The sequence below is a fragment of the Mus caroli genome, unplaced genomic scaffold (assembly GCF_978045245.1).
Source record: "Mus caroli unplaced genomic scaffold, Mus_caroli_1 scaffold_16, whole genome shotgun sequence".
Lineage (NCBI taxonomy): Eukaryota > Metazoa > Chordata > Mammalia > Rodentia > Muridae > Mus > Mus caroli.
Genome location: NW_028227271.1, coordinates 1,532,151 through 1,554,493, shown reverse-complemented (window position 1 = coordinate 1,554,493; position 22,343 = coordinate 1,532,151). Strand labels below are relative to the sequence as shown.

At 38.6% G+C, this 22,343-nt stretch overlaps 1 protein-coding gene across 3 annotated transcripts in view; it reads right to left on the bottom strand.

Moving 5' to 3' along the window:
• The window catches only part of LOC110310235 (cyclic AMP-dependent transcription factor ATF-7), a 96,624-nt gene that overhangs the window by 59,328 nt on the left and 14,953 nt on the right, over nucleotides 1-22,343 (bottom strand). For 2 of the 3 annotated variants that reach the window (XM_021182999.2, XM_021182998.2), the window contains exon 2: nucleotides 10,137-10,205. In XM_021182999.2, the coding sequence (XP_021038658.1) occupies nucleotides 10,137-10,184 (48 nt within the window). In that variant the 5' untranslated portion in view covers nucleotides 10,185-10,205. Of the gene's footprint in view, nucleotides 1-10,136; nucleotides 10,206-12,820; nucleotides 13,487-22,343 lie in introns of those variants that run through there. The other variant, XM_029469751.2, reaches the window with a different exon arrangement.

Here is a 22,343-nt window from a genome sequence, read left to right as displayed (position 1 = left end):
GGTGCCAATCTCTATGGTAGATTGAGCTATTTTTCAGGAAAATCAAGGGATAATTGCTTAGTATCAAAAGATCTGGCCCTCGGGAAGATAAGGAGCTGTTTCTTTTGCCCCAGGGCAAATTTTTTCTAGAACAGTATTCATGGCTCCTCAAGACACTGCATCTTTCATAAGCAGAGCTGCAATTCTGACTGCCAATTTGCTGAATACCGAATGGAGTGCTTAGCTTTCTACAATGACGCAAAGGACAAAGCAAGGCTAGATTATTTATTCTGCAGTGCCACTCGGAGATTTTCAAAGGTAAAAAGGAAAAACTCTTTCCTTAAATTACAGGGAATTACAAATTCTGTCTGAGATCTAAAAGACAGCTATGCTCGCTCAAAATCTGGCATCATGGATGTGAACAAGATTTAAAAGCCAGAATGGTGGCTGGCAATGTGAGCATTTAGAACAGAAGTTGGTTCGGTACTTCAATCTGCCCGCAGAGTCAGCAGCTACACAAAGCACAGGGAGATGCCAGACTGGAAACGAGCTAATTTCACAAAGCTCATTCTCATTCTGTCTGTACTTCACACGATCGCTAGAAATCCAGATTCTTACCCATGCATCTTAGATGCTATCTTAAATAGCAAATTTTGTTGTACAAAGAAATTTCAAAAGCAAACCACAAAGATATTGTCTCAAATCTTTTCCTTCATGGTATTTCCCTTCTTAAAATCTTATCTATAAACATGATAATTTTGAGAAAATTAAAAAGCAAAATGTCATTAAAATAAGGTATCAACAACACTTTCCCTCATAGTTTGTATCATCTCTTCAGGATGAGAATTCAAAAGAAAAGCTTTCCTTCAAACATCCTTACTAAAAAAATAAGAGCCACGTGCTACAGTTTAAAGGACAGTATACCTCGGTGGTTAAACAGATTCAACAATTAAAAGAGGAAAGAAAATGAGGCTTGAAAGGGAAGATACTCAATTTTTGGTGAAAAATGTTTTGATTATCTATAGCAAACAAAGAAAAAGGGAACCATAAACATAGTAGTAATGAAGCCCATTTTAATTTCGTAAATGTGCACAACTGTGCTGAGTAACTGTCCTGTAACAGGTAAGAAGCAAAGGGAACAGTAAGAGTGAAATGCTGTGAAAAAAACAGGACAGAATTTCCCCCAACAAAATACAAATCCTTTCCATAAAAATTTATGAAATGAGAACAAAAATAAAGATGTTTGTTTTATAAATAATATTAGGAAAACAATAAATGTCTTAAGTTTAAGGCCTGAAACTGAGTTACATTTCTAATACCGGTCATTGTAACTCATTTAAAAAGGTTTGTTATTTGCTAAAATCTCAACTAAACTCAAACCCAGGATTTAACCAAACTCCTTCTGAAGGAGCTTTTCTCAAAATATCAGAAGTTCAATTTAAAAATACATAGTATGCTATTGTAGTTACCCGCTGAAAAGCTTAATTCAGCCTGATTACAATCCTGTGAGCAGAATCTTGACATTTTCTTTCTTAAGAAAAGTCTTCCAGAAAGCACCTCACATTTGGTCATAATGCACAGTTTATTGACATTTCTTTTCCTCTTCACATAGCTGGGAGGAAGAGAAGCTTCAGAGCCGCTGTGTGTGGTGTGCACTGTACGTAATGGCCTTTACTTGCCATTGTGCACAGCCTGTTAAATATTTACAACACAGACAGCAACATCTAGTCCTAAACACCCAGTTGTGAGTTTGAATTTTTTTAGAAATAAATCTATGACAAATTTTCACCAGCAAAATGCCAGAAGACTTTACTAACAGCTTCAAGAGACCCAGAGGGTCCAGAGGAGCAGTTATAGGCCATCTGGTGATTACTTATTATTATTTATACCGCACTGTTGATGTACACACAGATGTGTTATGAATCCACATACAGAGAGGCCTTAACAAGGACTTCAGGCAGAATGTGAGTGCTGAGCAAGTCAATACGCATTAACTAGAGAGAGCGAGAACACCAGGGTTTTCTTTTTTAATATGCTGAATTGGCTGAAAGATTATTTGATTAAAGAATGATGAGTTCTACACAGTGATAGCATCCAACCAGTTAAAACTCTAGCAATATGTGGTTTAGCAATGGTGGCAAAGTGAGATAAGTGAAAGAAGAGACTGTGAGATCCAGGCGCTTTATAAAGTCATCAGTTTGATTAAAAAGTATTAAAGAAATAAGTAAATAGTAAGATAGATGGGTGTGAGGAGGAGTTTAGGCTTAGGAAGAATTATTGAAATACAAAGATACAGGATTTTATTTTATTTGTAACAAGAATGCTCTGACAAAAATTCCAACACTCCCATTTTTAAAAAAATACTCAGTTGTATGCAGAAAAAACAAGAGTTAATGAATGAAAAATTTTCAGTTTAATTTCCTAATTATAGCTCCAACTATATTCATACAGCATCATTTAATTTTTGTTTGTTTGGTGGGGATGGAGGGAACAGGCTAAAGCAAGGATGCTTTAATGTATTATATGCTTTTAATAATAGCATAATATATAATAACACAAAGAGCTAAAATAACCCAGTCACATGTGTTTAGGAAGAGCATCAAGAGATCAGATTTGACTTTAAGAAACCAGTTAATTCCTAGTCCTTAACTCCTCTGGGCATTTTTAAACCTAATCCCAATTATGTGTTTAATACATACTTGTAGCCCAGTTCCATAACAGGTTACATACAACCACAGAATTCTCAAAAGTGGACTGGAAATTATTGCAAAATCAACATTTTACAAAAAATAAGGTTAACATTTGGCCTAATTGTGTATAATGTAGTATATTTTCAGCTGCCTGACAGCATGCAGTCACTCCTACCAGATGGGAACTAAATGAATTATTGAGTAAAATATGAATTATTAAATGAAAATTTGAGTTAAAAAAATCTTAGCAGGGGGTAAGGATGAAAAGCTTATTTGTTTGTCTAAAATTGCCTTCACCTGTCATAGCACACAAACATAGCATGCATACACCACCACAAGAGCGTTTGCCTACCTAACTCATTTCTCTCCTGGTCATTTTTCAATTCATGATGCTCCCCTAACATAAAGAATGAGTAATCAACATCAAGTCATTCTTCTTTGCTTTTCTTTTGTGCTCATGACAGATATTAGGGAAACTTGCCAAAGGGGCAGAATGAAAGATCCAGAGTCCCATAGAACCAGTATGGCCCTTTTAATGGGAAAGCTGGGATAACAGAAATAATCTATAGATTTGTGTTATATAGACAATAAAACATCCCTTTGTAGCAAGGCAGCATTTAACCAATCATAGAGTTATTTGTTGCCTCATGTATTACAGAGCAATAGAGATTTAAGGGCTAATGCTCATGGAGGCAAAGGATGCAAAGCAATAAACAGCTTTGGAGGTTGGTTAGACGCCAAGTGAAGCCAGAACTGCAGCACCATAAACATTATTCCTACTATGACAAGATGTGAAGGTACAAGAAGCTGCTCTCAATCCCACTACAACTAGGATGCCGCTATTGCTCTCTTTTTTTTTTTAAGATGAGGTCTCATTTAACCCAGGCTGACCTCAAACTTTTCATACAACTGAAGGTCCTAGAGGTCTGTGTACTCTAAGAGAAAAAAAGATCTTGAGAGTAAATACCTGGGGTCACACTGGACAAAGAAATAATCATTTCTCTAAATGACAGAACTGTTAAGCATAGTTACAACAAAAACTCCTCAGTGGTTAACAATGAAATACTGTCTTCAGAGGAAATGTCCTGTTCTTCAGAAACAACTTACATAATAAACAGATATAACCAGCTTCTACTTTAAGACTTGATGATGATAGCCATATTTTCTATTTAAAGCTGCATAATTTGCTCTGCAAGCCAGCATATGTTCCTGATAGGATAACATAGCAGTGAGGAGTCTGTTGATTTCTAGGTAATAAAAGTTGAGGAAATCGGTCTATTGGTAAAGTACTTGCCATGCAAGAATGAGGATCTGAGTTTGATCTCTAGCACCCACATGAAAATCTAGGTGTGGTGGCTCTTGTTTGTAATTCCAAAGTTGAGAAGTTAGAGACATGTAGATTACTAGGGTTTTCTGGATAGCTAGCCAGTCTAGCTTAGTCAGTAAGCTCCAGGTCCCAGTGAGAAATCCTCTATCAGTTTGTTGAACACATAAACTCAAAGTGGCTGCAACTGCATGTTCAAGATCTGCACAATATTAAGCCATCCAAATTTCTAGATGGTTGGGAGAGGTGGCTCATAAAGTTCCACTCCTAGTTGAGGAACGACTGGCAACTGATGGCTGCCAGGGTTGGGAGAATCTGTTTTTAAAAGCTACCCATACTTTAGTAGATGGACCTACAACCATGAATCTAGAGAACAGTAAGTAGACTCAGTTCATTTGGGGGGGGGGGCGGGCGGGAGCATTTGAAGTTAGGAGGGAAGGGCCTAAGGTATGAAATGGAGAGAAGGGAAATGAAAGGATAGATCTGATTAAAATACATTATATGTAATTATCAATAAAAAATACAAAGATGGATGATGGATCCTGGGGAATGACATTCAAGGCTCATCTCTTGTCTCCATTTGCACATATACACAAATGCACACACAAACACACACACACATGAGAGAGAGAGAGAGAGAGAGAGAGAGAGAGAGAGAGAGAGAGAGAGAATGAGAGTGGGCAGAAGCCACCAAAAGGTAGTTATCTAACTGCACATGAAGCAACATCTCAAATTTAGGATTTCTGATAATAGCAAGTATATATACTTGCTTCCATTCAATTGGCATGGGAGGCTGAGGCAAGAGAATTACTTGAACCCAGGAGTTTTAGATTAACAATACAATGAAGACCCATCTTTAAAAAGTTTCTTTTTTCCTACAAGACTCTCAGGATTCAGCACCAATTATTCTTTACTATTCTTTACTATTTTAACAAAAACACAAAGGCAAAGCCATTTTGCCATGTTATAATTACTTTTTTTTTTTTTTTTTTTGAGACAGGGTTTCTTAATGTAGCACTGACTGCCCTGAAACTTGCTCTGTATACAAGTCTGGCCTTGAACTCAAAGATCCTCTGCCTCTCTCTCTCTTTTTTTTTTTTTAAAGATTTATTTATTGTTATATGTAAGTAGACTGTAGCTGTCTTCAGACACATGGAAAGAGAGTGTCAGATCTCATTACAGATGGTTGTAAGCCACTATATGGTTGCTGGGATTTGAATTCAGGACCTTTGGAAGAACAGTCAGTGCTCTTAACCTCTTGAGCCATCTTGCCAGCCCCTACCTCTGCCTTTTAAGTGCTGGGATTAAAGACATGCTCCACCACCAATGTTTTAACAGAAAGGTTGGGTTTGGTTTTGTTTTTTCAGTATTGGGGATTGAACCAGGGTCTCTCTCTCTCTCTCTCTCTCTCTCTCTCTCTCTCTCTCTCTCATAAAGGGTTTTCTCAACCCTTTTAAGACTTAGTTTTTTTAAAAAAAATTTATTTATTAGGTATTTTCTTCATTTACATTTCCAATGCTATCCCAAAAGTCCCCCATACTCCGCCCCACTCCCACTTCTTGGCCCTGGCGTTCCCCTGTACTAAGGCATATAAAGTTTGCAAGACCAAGGGGCCTCTCTTTCCAAGGGGCCTCTCTTTCCAATGATGGCCGACTAGGCCATCTTCTGATACATATGCAGCTAGAGACACGAGCTCCGGGGGGCACTGGTTAGTTCATATTGTTGTTCCACCTATAGGGTTGCAGACCTTTTTAGCTCCTTGGGTACTTTCTCTAGCTCCTCCATTGGGGGCCCTGTGATCCATCCAATAGCTGACTGTGAGCATCCACTTCTGTGTTTGCTAGGCCCCGGCATAGCCTCACAAGAGACAGCTATATCAGGGTCCTTTCAGCAAAATCTTGCTAGTGTATGCAATGATGTCAGCGTTTGGTTTAAGACTTAGTTTTAATTTGCATGTGTGCATATGAATGTGTGAGATCCTCCAAAGATGGAGTTACAGGTGCTTGTGAGTCACCATTTGGGTGCTGGGAATCAAATTCAGGTCCTCTGCAAGAGCAATACATCTTCTTAAATGCTGAACCATCTCTCCAGCCTAACCCAGGGTCTCAAGAATGCTAGGCAAAGGCCGGGCGTTGTGGCGCACGCCTTTAATCCCAGCACTCGGGAGGCAGGGGCAGGTGGATTTCTGAGTTCGAGGCCAGCCTGGTCTACAAATGAGTTCCAGACAGCTAGGGCTATACAGAGAAACCCTGTCTTAAAAAACCAAAAAAAAAAAAAAAGAATGCTAGGCAAGCCCTCTGACACAGAGCTACAGCTCAGGCCTTTTATGTTTTGAGACAGGGTCTCAGAAAGTTGCTTAGGCTGTCCTTGAACTTGTGATCCTCTTTCTTTTTTTTCTTTTTCTTAACCAGATGGCTGGGATTACAGGTGTGTTTAAGTGAATTGGTTCTTAAATAGATGCTACCTAATAATTGCTTCAAAAGCCTATAGAACTCGATTCACCTAGGCCTCAGTCAAAAGAGTACCTGGGGGACAGTTGCCTTAACAAAACTAACCAATTCTCAGGAGGCAGCTCAGCTCTATTAATGACTGCATATACCACATTTCATTTTTTTTATAATGATTACTTTTTTTAAAAAATTTTATTTATTATTATATGCAAGTACACTGTAGTTGTCTTCAGACACACCAGAAGAGGGAGTCAGATCTTATTACAGATGGTTGTGAGCCACCATGTGGTTGCTGGGATTCGAACTCAGGACCTTCGGAAGAGCAGTCAGTGCTCTTAACCGCTGAGCCATCTCACCAGCCCATATACCACATTTCATAGATTAGTTTTTAGCAAGGATATTGTTTTTTCCCAAGTTCTCATTCATGAAGGTGACGAGGCCTTAAGAGAAACAGTCTCCAAAGGAAAATAGGAATAAAAGGGCTAAAAAGCTTATCATCCGTGTTTTAACACAAGAATGCAGACAGCACAACCTTTGGTTGCCATTCTTTTTAAGTACATGCAGTGTATTTAGAACTCAGCTGTGTCACATCAGACTGTTGGGAAGTAGATCATGAACACAGTCCAAAAATAACAGCCATTAAAAACCTAGCAACCAAAACATGTTTATGTATCCATTGAAAGCCTGGTGGTTTTGATTATATAGTGGAGGGTATAATCTACTAGTCTATTTTAAGTAAACTTTCCTTTTAAAGTTCCTTAATATTAAACTACAGGAAGATTTCTGAGTTTAAAGATGCATATGGTGGAGTCTACACAGGTCTAGATACAGAAACAAAGCTGAATTCCCTTAGTTCTCTTTGTTCTTTTTTTTTTTTTCAGAGCTGAAGCCTGAACCCAGAACCTTGCATAGATGCTTGCACATTTGAGCTAAATCTCCAACAAAGAGTTAAAAAAAAAAAGATTTAAAAAGAATCTTCCATGTTTGAATGTTTGTTTGCACATGTCTGTGTTCTATATGCACACAGCTCCTTCGAGGTCAGAAGAGTGTGTTGAATCCCCTAGAATTGAGTTATCGACTTTTGTGAGCTGCCATATATGGGTACTCAGAATCAAACGTTGGTCGTCTGCAAGATCAACAGTGCTCTTAGCCTCTGCATCAACTCCTTCTTACCACTGATTTTTGAGTCTTCTCTAATAACAGGTCCTAAATCATGCCTTCCAGAGGTTAGACTGACATGGTTCCTTCCTGGGATTTACTGTTTTGTTCCTACCACTTTTGAACAGATAATTTGAGTCAATAACAAGCAGATTACAAGTAACTCAAAGGCCTCTGGGTGGCTCTAAAATGAAGACTCCCAAGTTTAACGAAGTAGAATGGTAGCTGGCTTTACCAAATTTGTATCTTCTGCCACACTTTCTCTATTTTACATGGCATGGGGTGATCACATGTATCTGCTGAAATCCTACTTTGGAGCTATTTGTTACCAGATCTCAGAAGAAATCTAAAAAAGGACGAAATATAACTGGAGAACTACAATCTTACCTGAAAGAACACTTTCTGTTATGCAAAAAAGGTAAAGTCACATTGCCACCAAACCTTTAAGTTGGAGCTTTCTATCCTGTTAAAGAAGTCAAAGTAAAAAGTCCTTACTACTTTCCTTTTCTAGTACAAAATGAATTTTAAAACTTTACTTTTTTTGAGACAGGGTTTTTCTACGTAGTCCTTGCTATCCTGGAACTTGCTTTATAGACCAGGCTGGCCTCAAACTCACAGAGATCCACCTGCCTCAGCCTCCTGAGTGCTGGGACTAAAGGAATGCACCACCACTGCTGGGCATTTAAAAACTCTAAAATTTTTAGCTGGGCGTGGTGGCGCATGCCTTTAATCCCAGCACTCGGGAGGCAGAGGCAGGTGGATTTCTGAGTTCAAGGCCAGCCTGGTCTACAAAGTGAGTTCCAGGACAGCCAGGGCTACACAGAGAAACCCTGTCTTGAAAACAAAACAAAACAAAAACTCTAAAATTTTTATTTATTAATAAAAGTTAATGTGTTTATGATATGTAAGTGTGGGTACACACATACCAGAGTGTGCATATGGAGGTCAGAGGATAATATTTAAGAGTCCACTTTCTTTTCAACCTCCCACATGGGTTATCAGGCTTGTGTAGCAAGTGTTTTTGCCCTTTCAACGGTTTTGGTCCCACCCCACAAAGATCATTTTTCCTCTGCCTCTAGGTGCTGTTATTAAGTGTGCACTCCCATGTCTGGCTCACAAAATTTTTTGTTCATTTGTTTGTAAGGCAAGGTCTCTTGTAGCCTGGGCCTGGCCAGGAATGGTGGCACACATCTTTAAGGTGGATCTTTGTGAATCTGAGGCCAGCCTGGTCTACATAGAGAGTTCCAGGGTATTCGGGACTACATACTGAGATCTTGTCTTTAAAAAAAAAAAAGTCAAATATGAGGAAAATAAACTCACCAAAAATTCAGATTTTTCAAACAGCATAACATATTACTATGTATCAGCTGCAGAGTCACAACACACGGCATTATAAAATTCGTACACACAAATTTGAAGGGATCATTTAACATGCCTACTTTAGTAATGCTTTTGAAAATGGAAATGTATCTATTCATATTAAAAAATTTTTAACAGGGAAGAAAATACACCTTAGGACCCTGAATCCTGCAGAAAACAAGGATTTTGTTTAAATGTCTTATCAGAAATTTTCAGCACTTATTGAAATCTGGGATCATCTTCCTATTTCTTGTACCATCATCATCTCTTCTACCTCTCAACTTCCAATTCTTAGATGTGTCTAGGACTTAGCTCTTCTTGTTTAAGTATTTACAATACATAATAGAACCAGTCTGCAATCTCACATACCACCAGTAAGTGTCACTGGACAGTCACATGACGTATTCCTAACTGATTATAGTTCAGGTTCTATCAAATGAAGGCAAATAAAACCTTAATTCATTTTTTCTCATCATTTGTAGAAGCAGTAGAAAAAAATCTAGGGAAAAAAGTTAAGTATAAAATGAAAAACAAGGCAATTTTAACAGAATTATTTTATAAAAAAGAAGCATGGACACACATGCACATAGGAGCTGACATACAGAACAACCCATGTCATGGTATCAGACATGGGAAATATCTGTAGAATACCATTGGATTTCAAGTTCTATGTTGGGTTTGTCTGTCCCTGACTTAGCTGTTAGCACGATTTTTCTGAATCAACAAACAAAAGAAACATTCCTTTTTTTTATCTGAGAAATCTACAGAGACGCTGAAATTGGAGGCTTACAATGAATGGGAACATTCTTAGCTGACTCTCTAAATATGTTAAGCAGACTTTTATATATATATGAAGGTCAAGAAGGTATTTCTAAACTTGCTTTGTGTTTAGATGGACAGCTTTAGAAAAGAAGAGAGGGTAACATGTATTGTTTAATACTGTGTGTTGGAAAACAAACATCAGTAGAATAACAAGATAGAAGAAAGCAAGGCAGATTTCATTACAGTGGAGTGCCTACACTTCCTCATAACTTGGATTTACACGCTGCAAATCCTGTGATCTGATTACCTCCAGTGATCACGTAAAATACCGGCTTTAAACTCTTTGCCTTAGTGATAAAACAGCCACTTTGATTCACAACAAGACATTCACAATAAAGTATATTGTAAACGTACCTGTCCACAGCCCGGGGCACTGCACACAAACGGTCTGTCGTCTCCCATATTTCATAAAGCAGAGCAGAGCTGGGGAGGGGAGTAGGGGAAAAGTTATGTTAAATACGCTGGAGAAAAAAAATACGCTTCAAAAATATCAAGCCTAGAAACAGGTGTTCCAAGAATGCCATCTATCATAGCTGTAAACACAGGCTACTTTGGAAAGACCCATTAGACAGGTGGCATATGATCTACTATGCCTCAACTGAAACTTTTAATTAGGAAAATTCAGACTTAAATAGTCAAGGAATTTTAAGCCTTTGCTGGGTTTTCCCTCTTTCTGCTACAGTATATAACATATTTCTCCAGTCTACTGAATTACAACCAGTGCAGCTCTCTATGTCAATAAATTCACTGAACGCTCGATGCGGAAGCCATATTTCTGAACTAGAGAAGACCAAAATTTGTCATTTAATTAATTAAGGGATTATAGGAGGGGTGCTCCATTTTACAGGGCTATAATCTGGCTCCCTGGTGTATAAACTACGAGACTGTTGGCAAGGGTCGTTTATCCCAGATTATTGCCAAAGAAAACAAAGCACCCATCCTATTGGACTACATGGGAAATGATTTTCATTAATAAAAAAATAAAAATAAAAACTTCCCCTCCCCACTGGGAGCCTCCTTCTCCTCCCCCCCAGCAATTGTCTGTTGCAAATGAAGAAATATCAGTGCCCCTCCCCCCTCTGATTCTATTTATGGCTAGGTTTTTAAAAGCAGCAATAAAACAAATGTCGACTCTTTGGGGGTTTACTGGGTGAATATGTTCCGGCTGTTTGTGCTGCTCTCGGCCAGAGTTCTTAGGCTGCTCTGCTGCAGCCAACAGATGTGTACTGCTGCAGGGGATAAAGAAATGCACTTAAAGGCATCACCATCCATTCCCTCTATTTCTCTGAAGAACTTAACAGAATTTATATTGCTCTTTTTAAATGACTCTTAAAATGTCTCCCAAAATTCTTTGTCAAAAACAACAAATGCAATCTGAATGCATTGAGAAAAGTTCTCATATTCCAATTAAGAATAAAAACCAGGCAGAGATGAATAATGATTAGAAATGCAAATCACAGTAAAAATATCCCTAAAAGATAAACATTATTTGGAAAAGTCAAAGAGAAAATTGGGAGGAAGGGTAAAAGTAGCCTTGTAAAACAAGGTGAGGTGCTAAGGACATTTTCATACAACCATCCACAACACAGAACGATTCATAAAAGGATGTGAATGAGGGATGTCTGTTGGAATATGTCTGGAAACAATCTCAGAACTGTAACCAAATCTCAAATTTTATATTGGAGATAAACCAAAATGTCAGGTCAATCTCAGTCAGACCTGCATTAAAATAAAATGTTAACATGCTAGAATGAATCTAGTAACCAGAAAACCATGCTTAAAATAGAGGGCAACGAGGTAATATTCTTCCTATTCTCTTAGGATTTATCTTTAGGTTAGAAACCAGTATTTCTGGTTGTCTAATCAGTAATTCCACAGCTAATCGGTGTTTAAAAGTGTGAGGTGCCCCATAAAATAGAAGGAGCTGCTTGGTCATCTTTCAATGTGATAGGAACATGGTCTAACTATGAAGGAAACTGATGCTTCAGTCCTGTTGTAATGGAATAGACTCTGTATGTACATACGTATACACAGATTTATATCACAGTTAGCTAGGATAAATTGCTTCAATAAATTCTGTTCCTAGGAGAGGCCAGCTCAAGCTGCTGATTGGGTACCGGAAAATGAGAGCTTCATTCTTCCTCACATAGCCCCAGGACAACAAGGTTTTCTGGATTGTTTGTTTGTTTTAAATACATTTTTAAAAAAAACAAATAAATTATTTTTAGTACTTTCTAAAACCATAATACAGTATCAAAAATAAGTAAATAAGAGCAAATAAATATAAAAATGATGGTCATTTAGGCTGAAAACTCAGATGTCTCTGAAAAGCACATCATTCATCTATGGGAATTCCCAACTGCTGTGCCGCAGACAACTGCACTTCCAGCTCCAGAGCCTGTTTTCCTAACGTATCACAAGGCCAGAACTTGGCTTTCAGGGTTTCTCTGGGTCTACTTCTATCAAGGTAGAAGTGGACACAGGGATAAGGGAGAAGTCCTCTCTTTTACGTTGATTCTAGCACTTAGGGTGAAATTCTCTCCTTTTAGTGATTATCAAAAGAAAGAAAGGATTCTTTATGGTAATAGGGGAGTAGAAAGTGAGAACATTTTTCCTCAAGCCACAAATTTCAGATTTTCAAAAACTGAGGATGATTATAATTTGGAATCTCTAATAAGAATATGATATGAAAACAAAATTGTGCCTTATTAAAAAAAAAAAAAGAAAAGGAAGACTTTGGGAGAAAAAGTATTGAAATCTAACCGAAGTGAGCTTCCCATTGGTCTTGAATGTTAAACTGGCAGCCACTAATAGGATTTCCTGCTTCCGTCCCAATTTGTAAGCCTTTATTTTTACCATGTTTACCAAAACAGAGATCACAATGGAAGGAAGAAGTCTTTCTTAAGTACCTGGTTATACTTAAATCATCCCGTTATTCTACTATCCCTTGTCATTTCTATCATTGCTGCATTCAAGAAAATTTAATTACTTAACAATAAGAATAATCTTTCTCCCCATTTAAAGAATTCCACTCACACCTTTTTAATTATTTCTTCATTCTCCGTCTGCTACATCTGTGACACACAAAGAATGCTTCTGGTTATTTCTATGTGAAAAACAAAAACCAACACATTTCTATCATATAAGCAAAGGGAGACAAAAAAATGAAGTCTTGAATGATGTTGCTGCCACTCAATGTGAATTTAAGTCACTGCTCATCTGTAACTCTAGGGCCTGACAAGCAGACCATGTGTCTAGGAATGACACAGTTTGCTGTCTCCTTTCCTGATCTATTTTCCAGGATAAAATGTAAGAACTTTATAGGACTAAACAATAAACGATAAGAGGAATATACAAAATAAAAGATACTACCAAGAATAAGTAAGATGCTTTCTGAAAGGATCTTAGGACAAGAAAATAAAGATGCATTAGAAGGTTGTCCTTAGAGGCCCATCTATGTCTACAGGGAAAAAAGCTTGTGTGTTCAGAGCAATTAGGATGCATAAATGACACAGTTAGGATCTGCCTGAAAGTGAAACTCATATGAATGCTGGGAGTGAGACGGTTCAGCAAATACAAGCATTTGGTCTGAACTCAATCCCTAAATCCCAAGGTAGAAGGGAAAGAAGCAACTTCTGAGAGCTGTCCTCTGACCACCACATGCAGAGAGAGCATGGGCATCCACCCACACTAATAAAAATACTTTAAAAAAAGAAAAGAAAAAAAAAAGAAAAGCCATCGTTGAGAGAATTACAATTTTATAATATTTTATTTATTTACATGTATGTTCACATGTGTGTATGTGTATGTGTGTTTGCATGTTAGTACAGGTGCCCTCAGAGACAGAGGTATTAGATTCCCTCATAGGTGGAGGGAACAATCAGTTGTAAACCACTCAACATGGGTGCTGGGATCTTTATATAGTAAAATGTTTGTTATAGTAATATTTATGACAAAAAATAGGAATTAAGTGCTGAAGAAGAATATAGATTAAGGTGCTGCATTACAATGGACTATATTTAAGGTGTTAAGAATAACATTTTAAAAACTACTTAATGACATGAGAAAGCAGTACTCATTAAATGAAAAAATAATATAAAATTATGGGGTCAGGGAGATGGCTAAGTAGGTAAAATGGTTGTCATACAAGCCTGACAACTTGAGTTCAATCCTTGGAACCCATATAAAAAGAACAGTAGTGTACATCTATAATCCTATCCTACTATAAGATGGAAGGCAAAACCAGAAGAACCTACCAGATTGGCTCAAAGGCCAGCTAGCCTGAAGGATACAGTTTCAATAAAAGAGCCTTAACAAGGTGAAGGCATATACCCTGACTCTGGAAAGGACACACCCTGACTTCCCATAGGTGGAAAAGCTATGGCACGAAAGTGCTGGCACTCACATATACACACAGAAAGAATAAAAACTTAGGATAAATAGATAAAATTCCATATGCAGTGTAATTCCAAACCTATTAAAAAGAAAGCTAGCAGAATTTAAAAAGATTTTTTTTTAAAAGATTTATTTATTTATTATATGTAAGTACACTGTGGCTGTCTTCAGACACTCCAGAAGAGGGCGCCAGATCTCGTTACGGATGGTTGTGAGCCACCATGTGGTTGCTGGGATTTGAACTCTGGACCTTCGGAAGAGCAGTCGGGTGCTCTTACCCACTGAGCCATCTCACCAGCCCCCTTAAAAAGATTTTTAAAAAAGATAAATGATGGGGACTGGAAAGATGGCTCAGTGGATAAGCAGACTTGTTTACAGAGGTCCTGGGTTCAATTCCCAGTGCCCACATGCCACGTCACAACCATCCATAACCCTAGTTCCAAGAGTCTGACACCTTCAGAATTCTTCAGGCACTAGGCATGCATGCATATGGTACACATATATACACAGAGGGAAAACATTCACATAAAAGAAATAATTCTTAAAAAAGATAAGAAGGGGCTGGAGAAATGGCTCAGAGGTTAAGAGCACTGACTGCTCTTCCAGAGGTCCTGAGTTCAGTTCCCAGCAACCGCATGGTGGCTCACAACCATCTGTAATGGGATCTGATGCCCTCTTCTGGTGTATCTGAAGACAGCTACTGTGTACTCATATAAATAAAAGCAAATAAATAAATCTTAAAAAAAAAAAAAGATAAGAAATTAATACTAAAATGGATACAAAGTGAATAATCATTATGTCTAAGATAACTGTATTCTAGATTACTTTACTTTCTTCTTTGTACATTAGTATTCTCAAGTCTAGAATGATCAGAAATTTCTTTTAATAAATCAAAAATGAAATATATGGGCTAGTCATACAAGTGCTTACCATACAAGCCTAATAACTTTTTTGAGTTTGCAGCCCAGAACCCTCGTAAAGGTGGAAGGAGAAAATTCACTTCATAAAATTGTTCTCAGACTTCCACATGTGTACCATGACATATGTGCCCCCTCAACACATATCATATATACACACACAATAATGATAAGTGAAATAAATTTACATGCATATAATGTAACCTAAGAAAAGAGTGCTGATCTGTATGACTGGGAAAAAATGTCTTTGAGTTAAAAAAGAAAAAAAGCCTGTACCTTTTAATATAAGTACTGCTGGGCATGGTGGCGCACGCCTTTAATTCCAGCACTTGGGAGGTAGAGGCAGGCAAATTTCAGAGTTCGAAGCCAGCCTGGTCTACAGAGTGAGTTCTAAGACAGCCAGGGCTACACAGAGAAACCCTGTCTAGAAAAACCAAAAATAAAAACAAAAAAACAAAAAAAACCAAACAAACAAACAAACAAAAAAAGAATATAAGTACTGAAAAGTAAATTAGAGAGTCATATAAAGTTCTATAGAGCATTAGTAGCAACTGAAAATATAAACTCAACAAGGAACATTAAAAAAAAAAAAAACTCCCGGGGCCTAGCAAACACAGGAGTGGATGTTCACAGTCAACTATTGGATGTATCACAGGGCTCCCAATGGAGAAGCTAGAGAAAGTACCCAAGGAGCTAAAGGGATCTGCAACCCTATTGTTGGAACAACATGATGTACTAGCCAGAACCCCAGAGCTCTTGTCTCTAGCTGCATATGTATCGAAAGATGACCTAGTCGGCCATCAATGGAAAGAGAGGCCCATTGGACTTGCAAACTTTATATGCCCCAATATAGGGGAATGCCAGGGCCAAAAGAATGGGAATGGGTGGGTAGGGAAGTGGGGGGCGCTATGGGGGACTTTTGGGATAGCATTGGAAATGTAATTGAGGAAAATATGTAATAAAATATTAAAAATTAAAAAAAAAACTAAAATTATATACTACCAGTTTCATACAGAAAACAGGTTTTGTGGGACAGCCAAGCAGTTCCAGCACTTCTTTCTTTATTCGTGTCCAGAGTTCATTTTCAGAATCCCTGGCAAGAAATATTATTTCTAGTAATAACCAATCAGAAATGACTAGAGAGTGAAGCTGGGTAGTGGTAACACAAGCCTTTAATCTCAGTACTCAGGAGGCAAAGGTAGGTAGATCTCTGAGTTGCTGGTCTACAGAGCAAGTTCCAGGATAGCCAGGGCTATACTTAGAAATCTTGTCTGGAAAAAAAAGAAAGAAGGAAGGAAAGCAGGCAGGCAGGCAGGAAGACAGACAGAAAAAGGAAATAATTAGAAACCGTTTCTAACATGCATCTTTAAGGAAATGAAAGGAGCTAAAACTAAGCCAAGCAGGTACTGGAGTACAATTTAGTTTAGCTTTAAACAAGCTGAAAATTTTAAGACAGGCTCTAACTCTACACCCCCATTCTTTTATGATAATGATACAAAAAAGCCTATATGCAAAAAGGTTCTCTGAAAAAAAACATAACAGCTACGAACCTTCAGACTGTAGAGAATTTAGCTGTTAGTAACAGTGTACAAATACTGACATTCTTGACTAGTCAACAGTCTTTTTAAAAATGGTATGTATGTATGTATGTATGTATACATTCACATATGTCACAATACATGTGTGATAGTCAGAGGACATGTTTTAAGAGTCAGTTCTCTCTCTACCATTTGGGTCCTGAGGATAAAACTCAGATTGCTAGGCTTGGTAGCAAGTGTCTTTACCCATGGGGCCATCTTTCCAGCTTCAGTCTCAACTGTTTATCCTCCAAAAGGACACTCATAGATGATCTGGTTTGCATGGTATCTAGAAAACCACCTAAGGAAAAGATTCCTGTAAACATATAAACTGTGGAAATTAAAATGCAGGTTCTATGAACCTCAGAAAACAAAGTAGACTCAAGTTTTACTAGGCAGTAGATTATTCAGGAATTGGAAACCTAGTTTATTAATTCTGGATCAATTTTCCATTGTACTATTTAGCATTACCATAGTTCAGCATACATTATCTTGCCAGTAGGTAAATCAACTGACTCAAAAGGATGATGTAAAACCACATAGACTACTATAATCTTTTTGTTTGTTTTAAGATTCATTTATTTATTTTACTTATATGAGTACACTGTAGCTGTCTTCAGACACACCAGAAGAGGGTGTCATATCCCATGACAGATGGTTGTGAGCCACCATGTGGTTGTTGGGAATTGAACTCAGGACCTCTGGAAGGGCAGCAAGTGCTCTTAACCACTGAGCCAGCTCTCCAGCCCAGACTACTATAGTCTTAAACAAATTAGCCTTATTGTTTCATACCAAAATTAGTTTGTTTTATATTTGCATGCATGTATGTGTATGGAAGTGGTATATGTATGTCTTCATGTGGCATGTGTGTATGTGTGTGGAAGTCAGACTACAGTGCCAGTGAGCGCCAGGGATCTGCCAGTTCCCTCTGTCCATGTCCTCCCCCACACTGCCACCCAAGTTACAAATGTGTGCTGCCTCACCTGGGGGCCCTCATGCTTACACAGCAGGCACATTATTGAATAAGCCATCTTCCTAAGCTTTGTATTTGTTTCCTGTTTGCTTGTTTGAGAAAGGGTCTCCCCATTTTGCCCCAACTGGCCTCAAGTTTGCAATCTGCCTCGTCTCTGCCTGGGATTACAGGCTTGCACCACTACATCCTTCCTGTACTAGGATTTTGTAAAATTCTTTGCTAAGAGGCCTCTGGGGGAAAAAAAAAAACAAACACAGTTATAAAAAAATTTGGCAAATTAGGAACAAAGGTGTTGAGGGTAGTATGAATTTTAGTTATTTGTTCTCAGGTACTCCGAACAAAAGGAACAACAAAATGTTTTGTAACTTCTAAAAGTTGTGTGAAACTTGCCATGATATACAACTTCTTATAGCTGCAGTGCATAGTTCAACAATGTAGCACTCAACAGGGGTTTCTTATACGCTTAATAAACAAATTAATCTCCAGAAACATGAATCTGAGGACAAGTTCTTGAATTTTTTTACCACCTCTTTTCTTTTTCTTCTCTTTTCTTTTTTTTCAGGCTTTCACTGTGAAGGCCAAGCTGGTATGGACTTACTCTGAAGCACTCGTTCAGTTCAAGCTCTTGCTACTCCTGCCTCAGCCTCAACAAGTGCTATGATGACAACCATACCCTATTACCACAAGCCTTGAAGAATCAAGGAAATTAAGTACAACAGTTTTCCCTTACAGGAAAACATTTCAAGACTCACAGCAGAGGTACCAACTGCTACAAACACTGCTTTTCCTATATGTTCTGCAGCATAGCCACAGAGAAGAGGCAGCCTTTACAGTCTTGGCCAGCCTGGAACTCACTATGTAAATCAGGATGGTCTTGAACTCATATCTTCTTGACTCTCCTTCTAAGTGTTGTGGATTAAAGGGTAAAGGTGTGTATACCACAGCCAGCCTTTGTTTTTGTTTTGCAACAAGGTCTCAAGTATCCCAGACTGGCCTCAAATTTGCTATGTAGCCAAAGCAAATTTGAACTTTTCATCCTCCTGAGTTCTTTTATGTGGTGTTAGGGATAGAAACCAGGACATGCTAGGCAAGTATTCTACCAATTGAGCTAAGTCCTCAGCCCATTCTTCAGTATATGTCCTGTACATCTTTTCAAACCTCTTGTACTTTGAGAAAAGTATTAAATAAAATAAGGCTTACTTAATTTATAGGGAAAATATTCAAATACATTTTAAAAATCTAAAATTAACTAAGGTAAGGTAGCACAATAGTTTTTAAGCACTTCATAATCACTTGGGTACCTTGTAAAAGATCTTAGCACTGAGGTCCAAGAACTAACGCAATCCCAACATTTAGGAGAGAACCTGAGGCAGGAGAATTGCAAGCATGAGGACAGCCTGGGTTACAAAGTGAGACATTGGGGTTGATGAAAGAAGCTATGTATTCTGGTTACTTTTAAACTGTCAACTGGACACAGCCTAGAATCATCTGAGAAGACAGCCTTTTTTTTTTTTTTTTAAAGATTTATTTATTATACATAAATACACCGTAGCTGTCTTCAGACACACCAGAAGAGGGCATCAGATCTCATTACAGACAGTTGCTGGGTTTTGAAATCAGGACCTCTGGAAGAGCAGACTGCTGAGCCATCTCTCCAGCCAGACAACACCCTTAACTGAGGAATTCCTAGGTCAGAACAGCCTCAAGTACATCTGGGGGTGGGGTTATCGTGGCTTAATTGAATAGCCCGTTGTAGGCTCTATTACAGGTAGGCAAGTAGTCCTAACTGATGTAAGAAAACTAGCTGAAAGGATGGACCATCCAGAGACTGCCCCACCTAGGGGTCCATCCCATAATCAGCCACCAAACCCAGACACTATTGCATATGCCAGCAAGATTTTGCTGAAGGGACCCTGATATAGCTGTCTCATGTGAGGCTTTGCTAGTGCCTGGCAAATACAGAAGTGGATGCTCACAGTCATCTATAGGATGGAACACAGGGCCCCCAATATAGGAGCCAGAGAAAGTACCCAAGAGCTGAAGGGGTCTGCAACCCTACAGGTGGAACAACAATATGAACTAATCAGTACCCCCAGAGCTCGTGTCTCTAGCTGCATATGTAGCAGAAGATGGCCTAGTCAGACATCATTGGGAAGAGAGGCCCCTTGGTCTTGCAAACTTTATATGCCCCAGTACAGGGGAACGCCAGGGCCAAGAAGTGGGAGTGAGTGGGTCGGGGAGCAGGGCGGGGGAGGATATAGGGGACTTTTGGGATAGCATCTGAAATGTAAATGAAGAAAATATCTATAAAAAATGTGTGTGTGGGGGGGGGCTAGCTGAGAGCTGGCTCAGTAGTTAAGAGCACTTGCTGCTCTTCCAGAGGTCCTGAGTTTAATTCCCAACAACCACATGTTGGCTCACAACCATCTACAATGTACATCCAGATAGAGAACTCATAAAATAAATAAATCTTAAAACAAACAAAAAACTAGCTGAGTGTAAACTGGCCTGCAAGCCAACTAGCAGGAAGTGTTCTTCATTGTTCCTGCTGTACTTCTTTGGCTGTAAAGGTAGTTGCTGTGTGAAACAGCAAACAAGCCTGCCTTCACGTTCCTGTCCTTGACATACCTCAGTAAGTAATTATCCTCCCCTATGTTGTTGATAGACTTTCACAGCATCAAAAATGAAACTAAAACACAGTGTAAGTTTGACAACCTGAGTTCAATCCCTAGAACTCATAGTGGAGAGAACCTATTCTCCAAAGTTGTCTACTGACCTTCACAAATGCACTGTAACACATGCATGTACATACACAACATCATATAAATATATTTTAAAACTCAAAGCAAAAACTGGAGTCTGTCTGTCTTTCTTACACCCCTACAAATACCCACAGATACACACAACCAAGTGGGGGGTGTTGTTGTATGGAAATGTGGCTCATTTGTAGACTATTTGCCTACTATAAGGTGCTGGATTCAATAACTGGCAACATACAAATTAAAATAAAGTTGTATATGATTTCAGTGTGGCTAATGAGGCCTAACTACGATGGATGCTAGCTCATTATAAAATAAAACAGGAATGGAGATGTAGGTCAATTGGCAAAGTGCTTGCTTAGCATATAAAGAACTCTTGGGTTCAATCTCCATAAAACCATAAACCAGATGTGGTGGCTCAAGCTAGAGGCACAACCATGAGAGGATGGAGCCAGGAAGAACAGAAAGTTCATTCTCAGCCACATACATGGACTTGAGGATGGCCTGGGATACCTGGAACTATCTACAAATTTAATTAATTAAGTAATTAAAAATTTAAAAATACCTTGGGAAATTTTGATGACCAGTATTTGAGAATCATTAAGAAGGTTGGAAAGTGCCAGGCAGTGGTGGCACATGCCTTTAATCTCAGCACTTGGGAGGCAGAGGCAGGTGGATTTCTGAGTTCAAGGCTAGCCTGGTCTGCAGAGTGAGTTCCAGGACAGACAGGGCTGTACAGAGAAACCCTGTCTTGAAAAACCAAAAAAGAAAAAAGAAGTTGGAAAGCTTCTAATTCTTCCATTTGGAAAGCAGCTGTATTCTCAAGTCTGTAAGTCGGCAGTTCTCCAAGTGGCTTCAGGATCACTTATGGATCTCTAAGACCCTTCAGAGAGGGCTCATGGCAGTTAAAAAAAAATTACTTACAAGTAAAAGATCTATTTAGATCAAAACAGATCAATAATACTGTTCAATTTAACAGTATTACAACTTCACAGAAGTGGCCTCAGGTCACACACTATAACTTTTTTTTTGTTTATTCGAGACAGGGTTTCTCTGTATAGTTCTGGCTGTCCTGGAACTCACTCTGTAGACCAGGCTGGCCTCGAACTCAGAAACCCGCCTGCCTCTGCCTCCCGAGTGCTGAGATTAAAGGCGTGCGCCACCACGCCTGGCACACACTAGAACTTTTAAGACATTTAACAAACTATTTTCTAGATTCCAGTACTGTATCAAAGCAGGCTACAACTAGCTAAAAATAATCTTCCTGTTACATATATGGGTGACCATGTCTGTCAGATGATACTTAAAAGTAAAGCAAAATATCTTAACAGACTGAATGCAGAAGCAGACATGAGAAACTAGATGCTTTCTGTTAAACCAGATATTAAAGTAATTTGAAGCTTCTCTCTTAGATTTTTTTCCTTTTATCTTTTTTTTTTTTGTGTGAGGTGTAGTATGTACATATGCCACAGCAAGCACGTGGAGGCTGGAGGACAATGTTTGGTTGTCAGTTCTCTCCATCCACCATGTGGGTCCTGGGCATCTAACACAGGTCATCAAACTTTTATCAGTTGAACCATCTCCTCCTCTCATCTCCCCTTTCTCTGTTTGTAGCACCAGCTGACCTGGAATTTGCTATGTAAACCAGGCTAGCTTGAAACTCACAGAGATCCATCCTTTACCTCCTAAGTGCTGAAATTAAAAATGTGTGCTACCATGCCCAGCTTTTCTTCTTCTTCTTCTTCTTCTTCTTCTTCTTCTTCTTCTTCTTCTTCTTCTTCTTCTTCTTCTTCTTCTTCCTTCTCCTTCTCCTTCTCCTTCTCCTTCTCCTTCTCCTTCTCCTTCTCCTTCTCCTTCTCCTTCTCCTTCTCCTTCTCCTTCTCCTTCTCCTTCTCCTTCTCCTTCTCCTTCTCTCTCTCTCTCTCTCTCTCTCTCTCTCT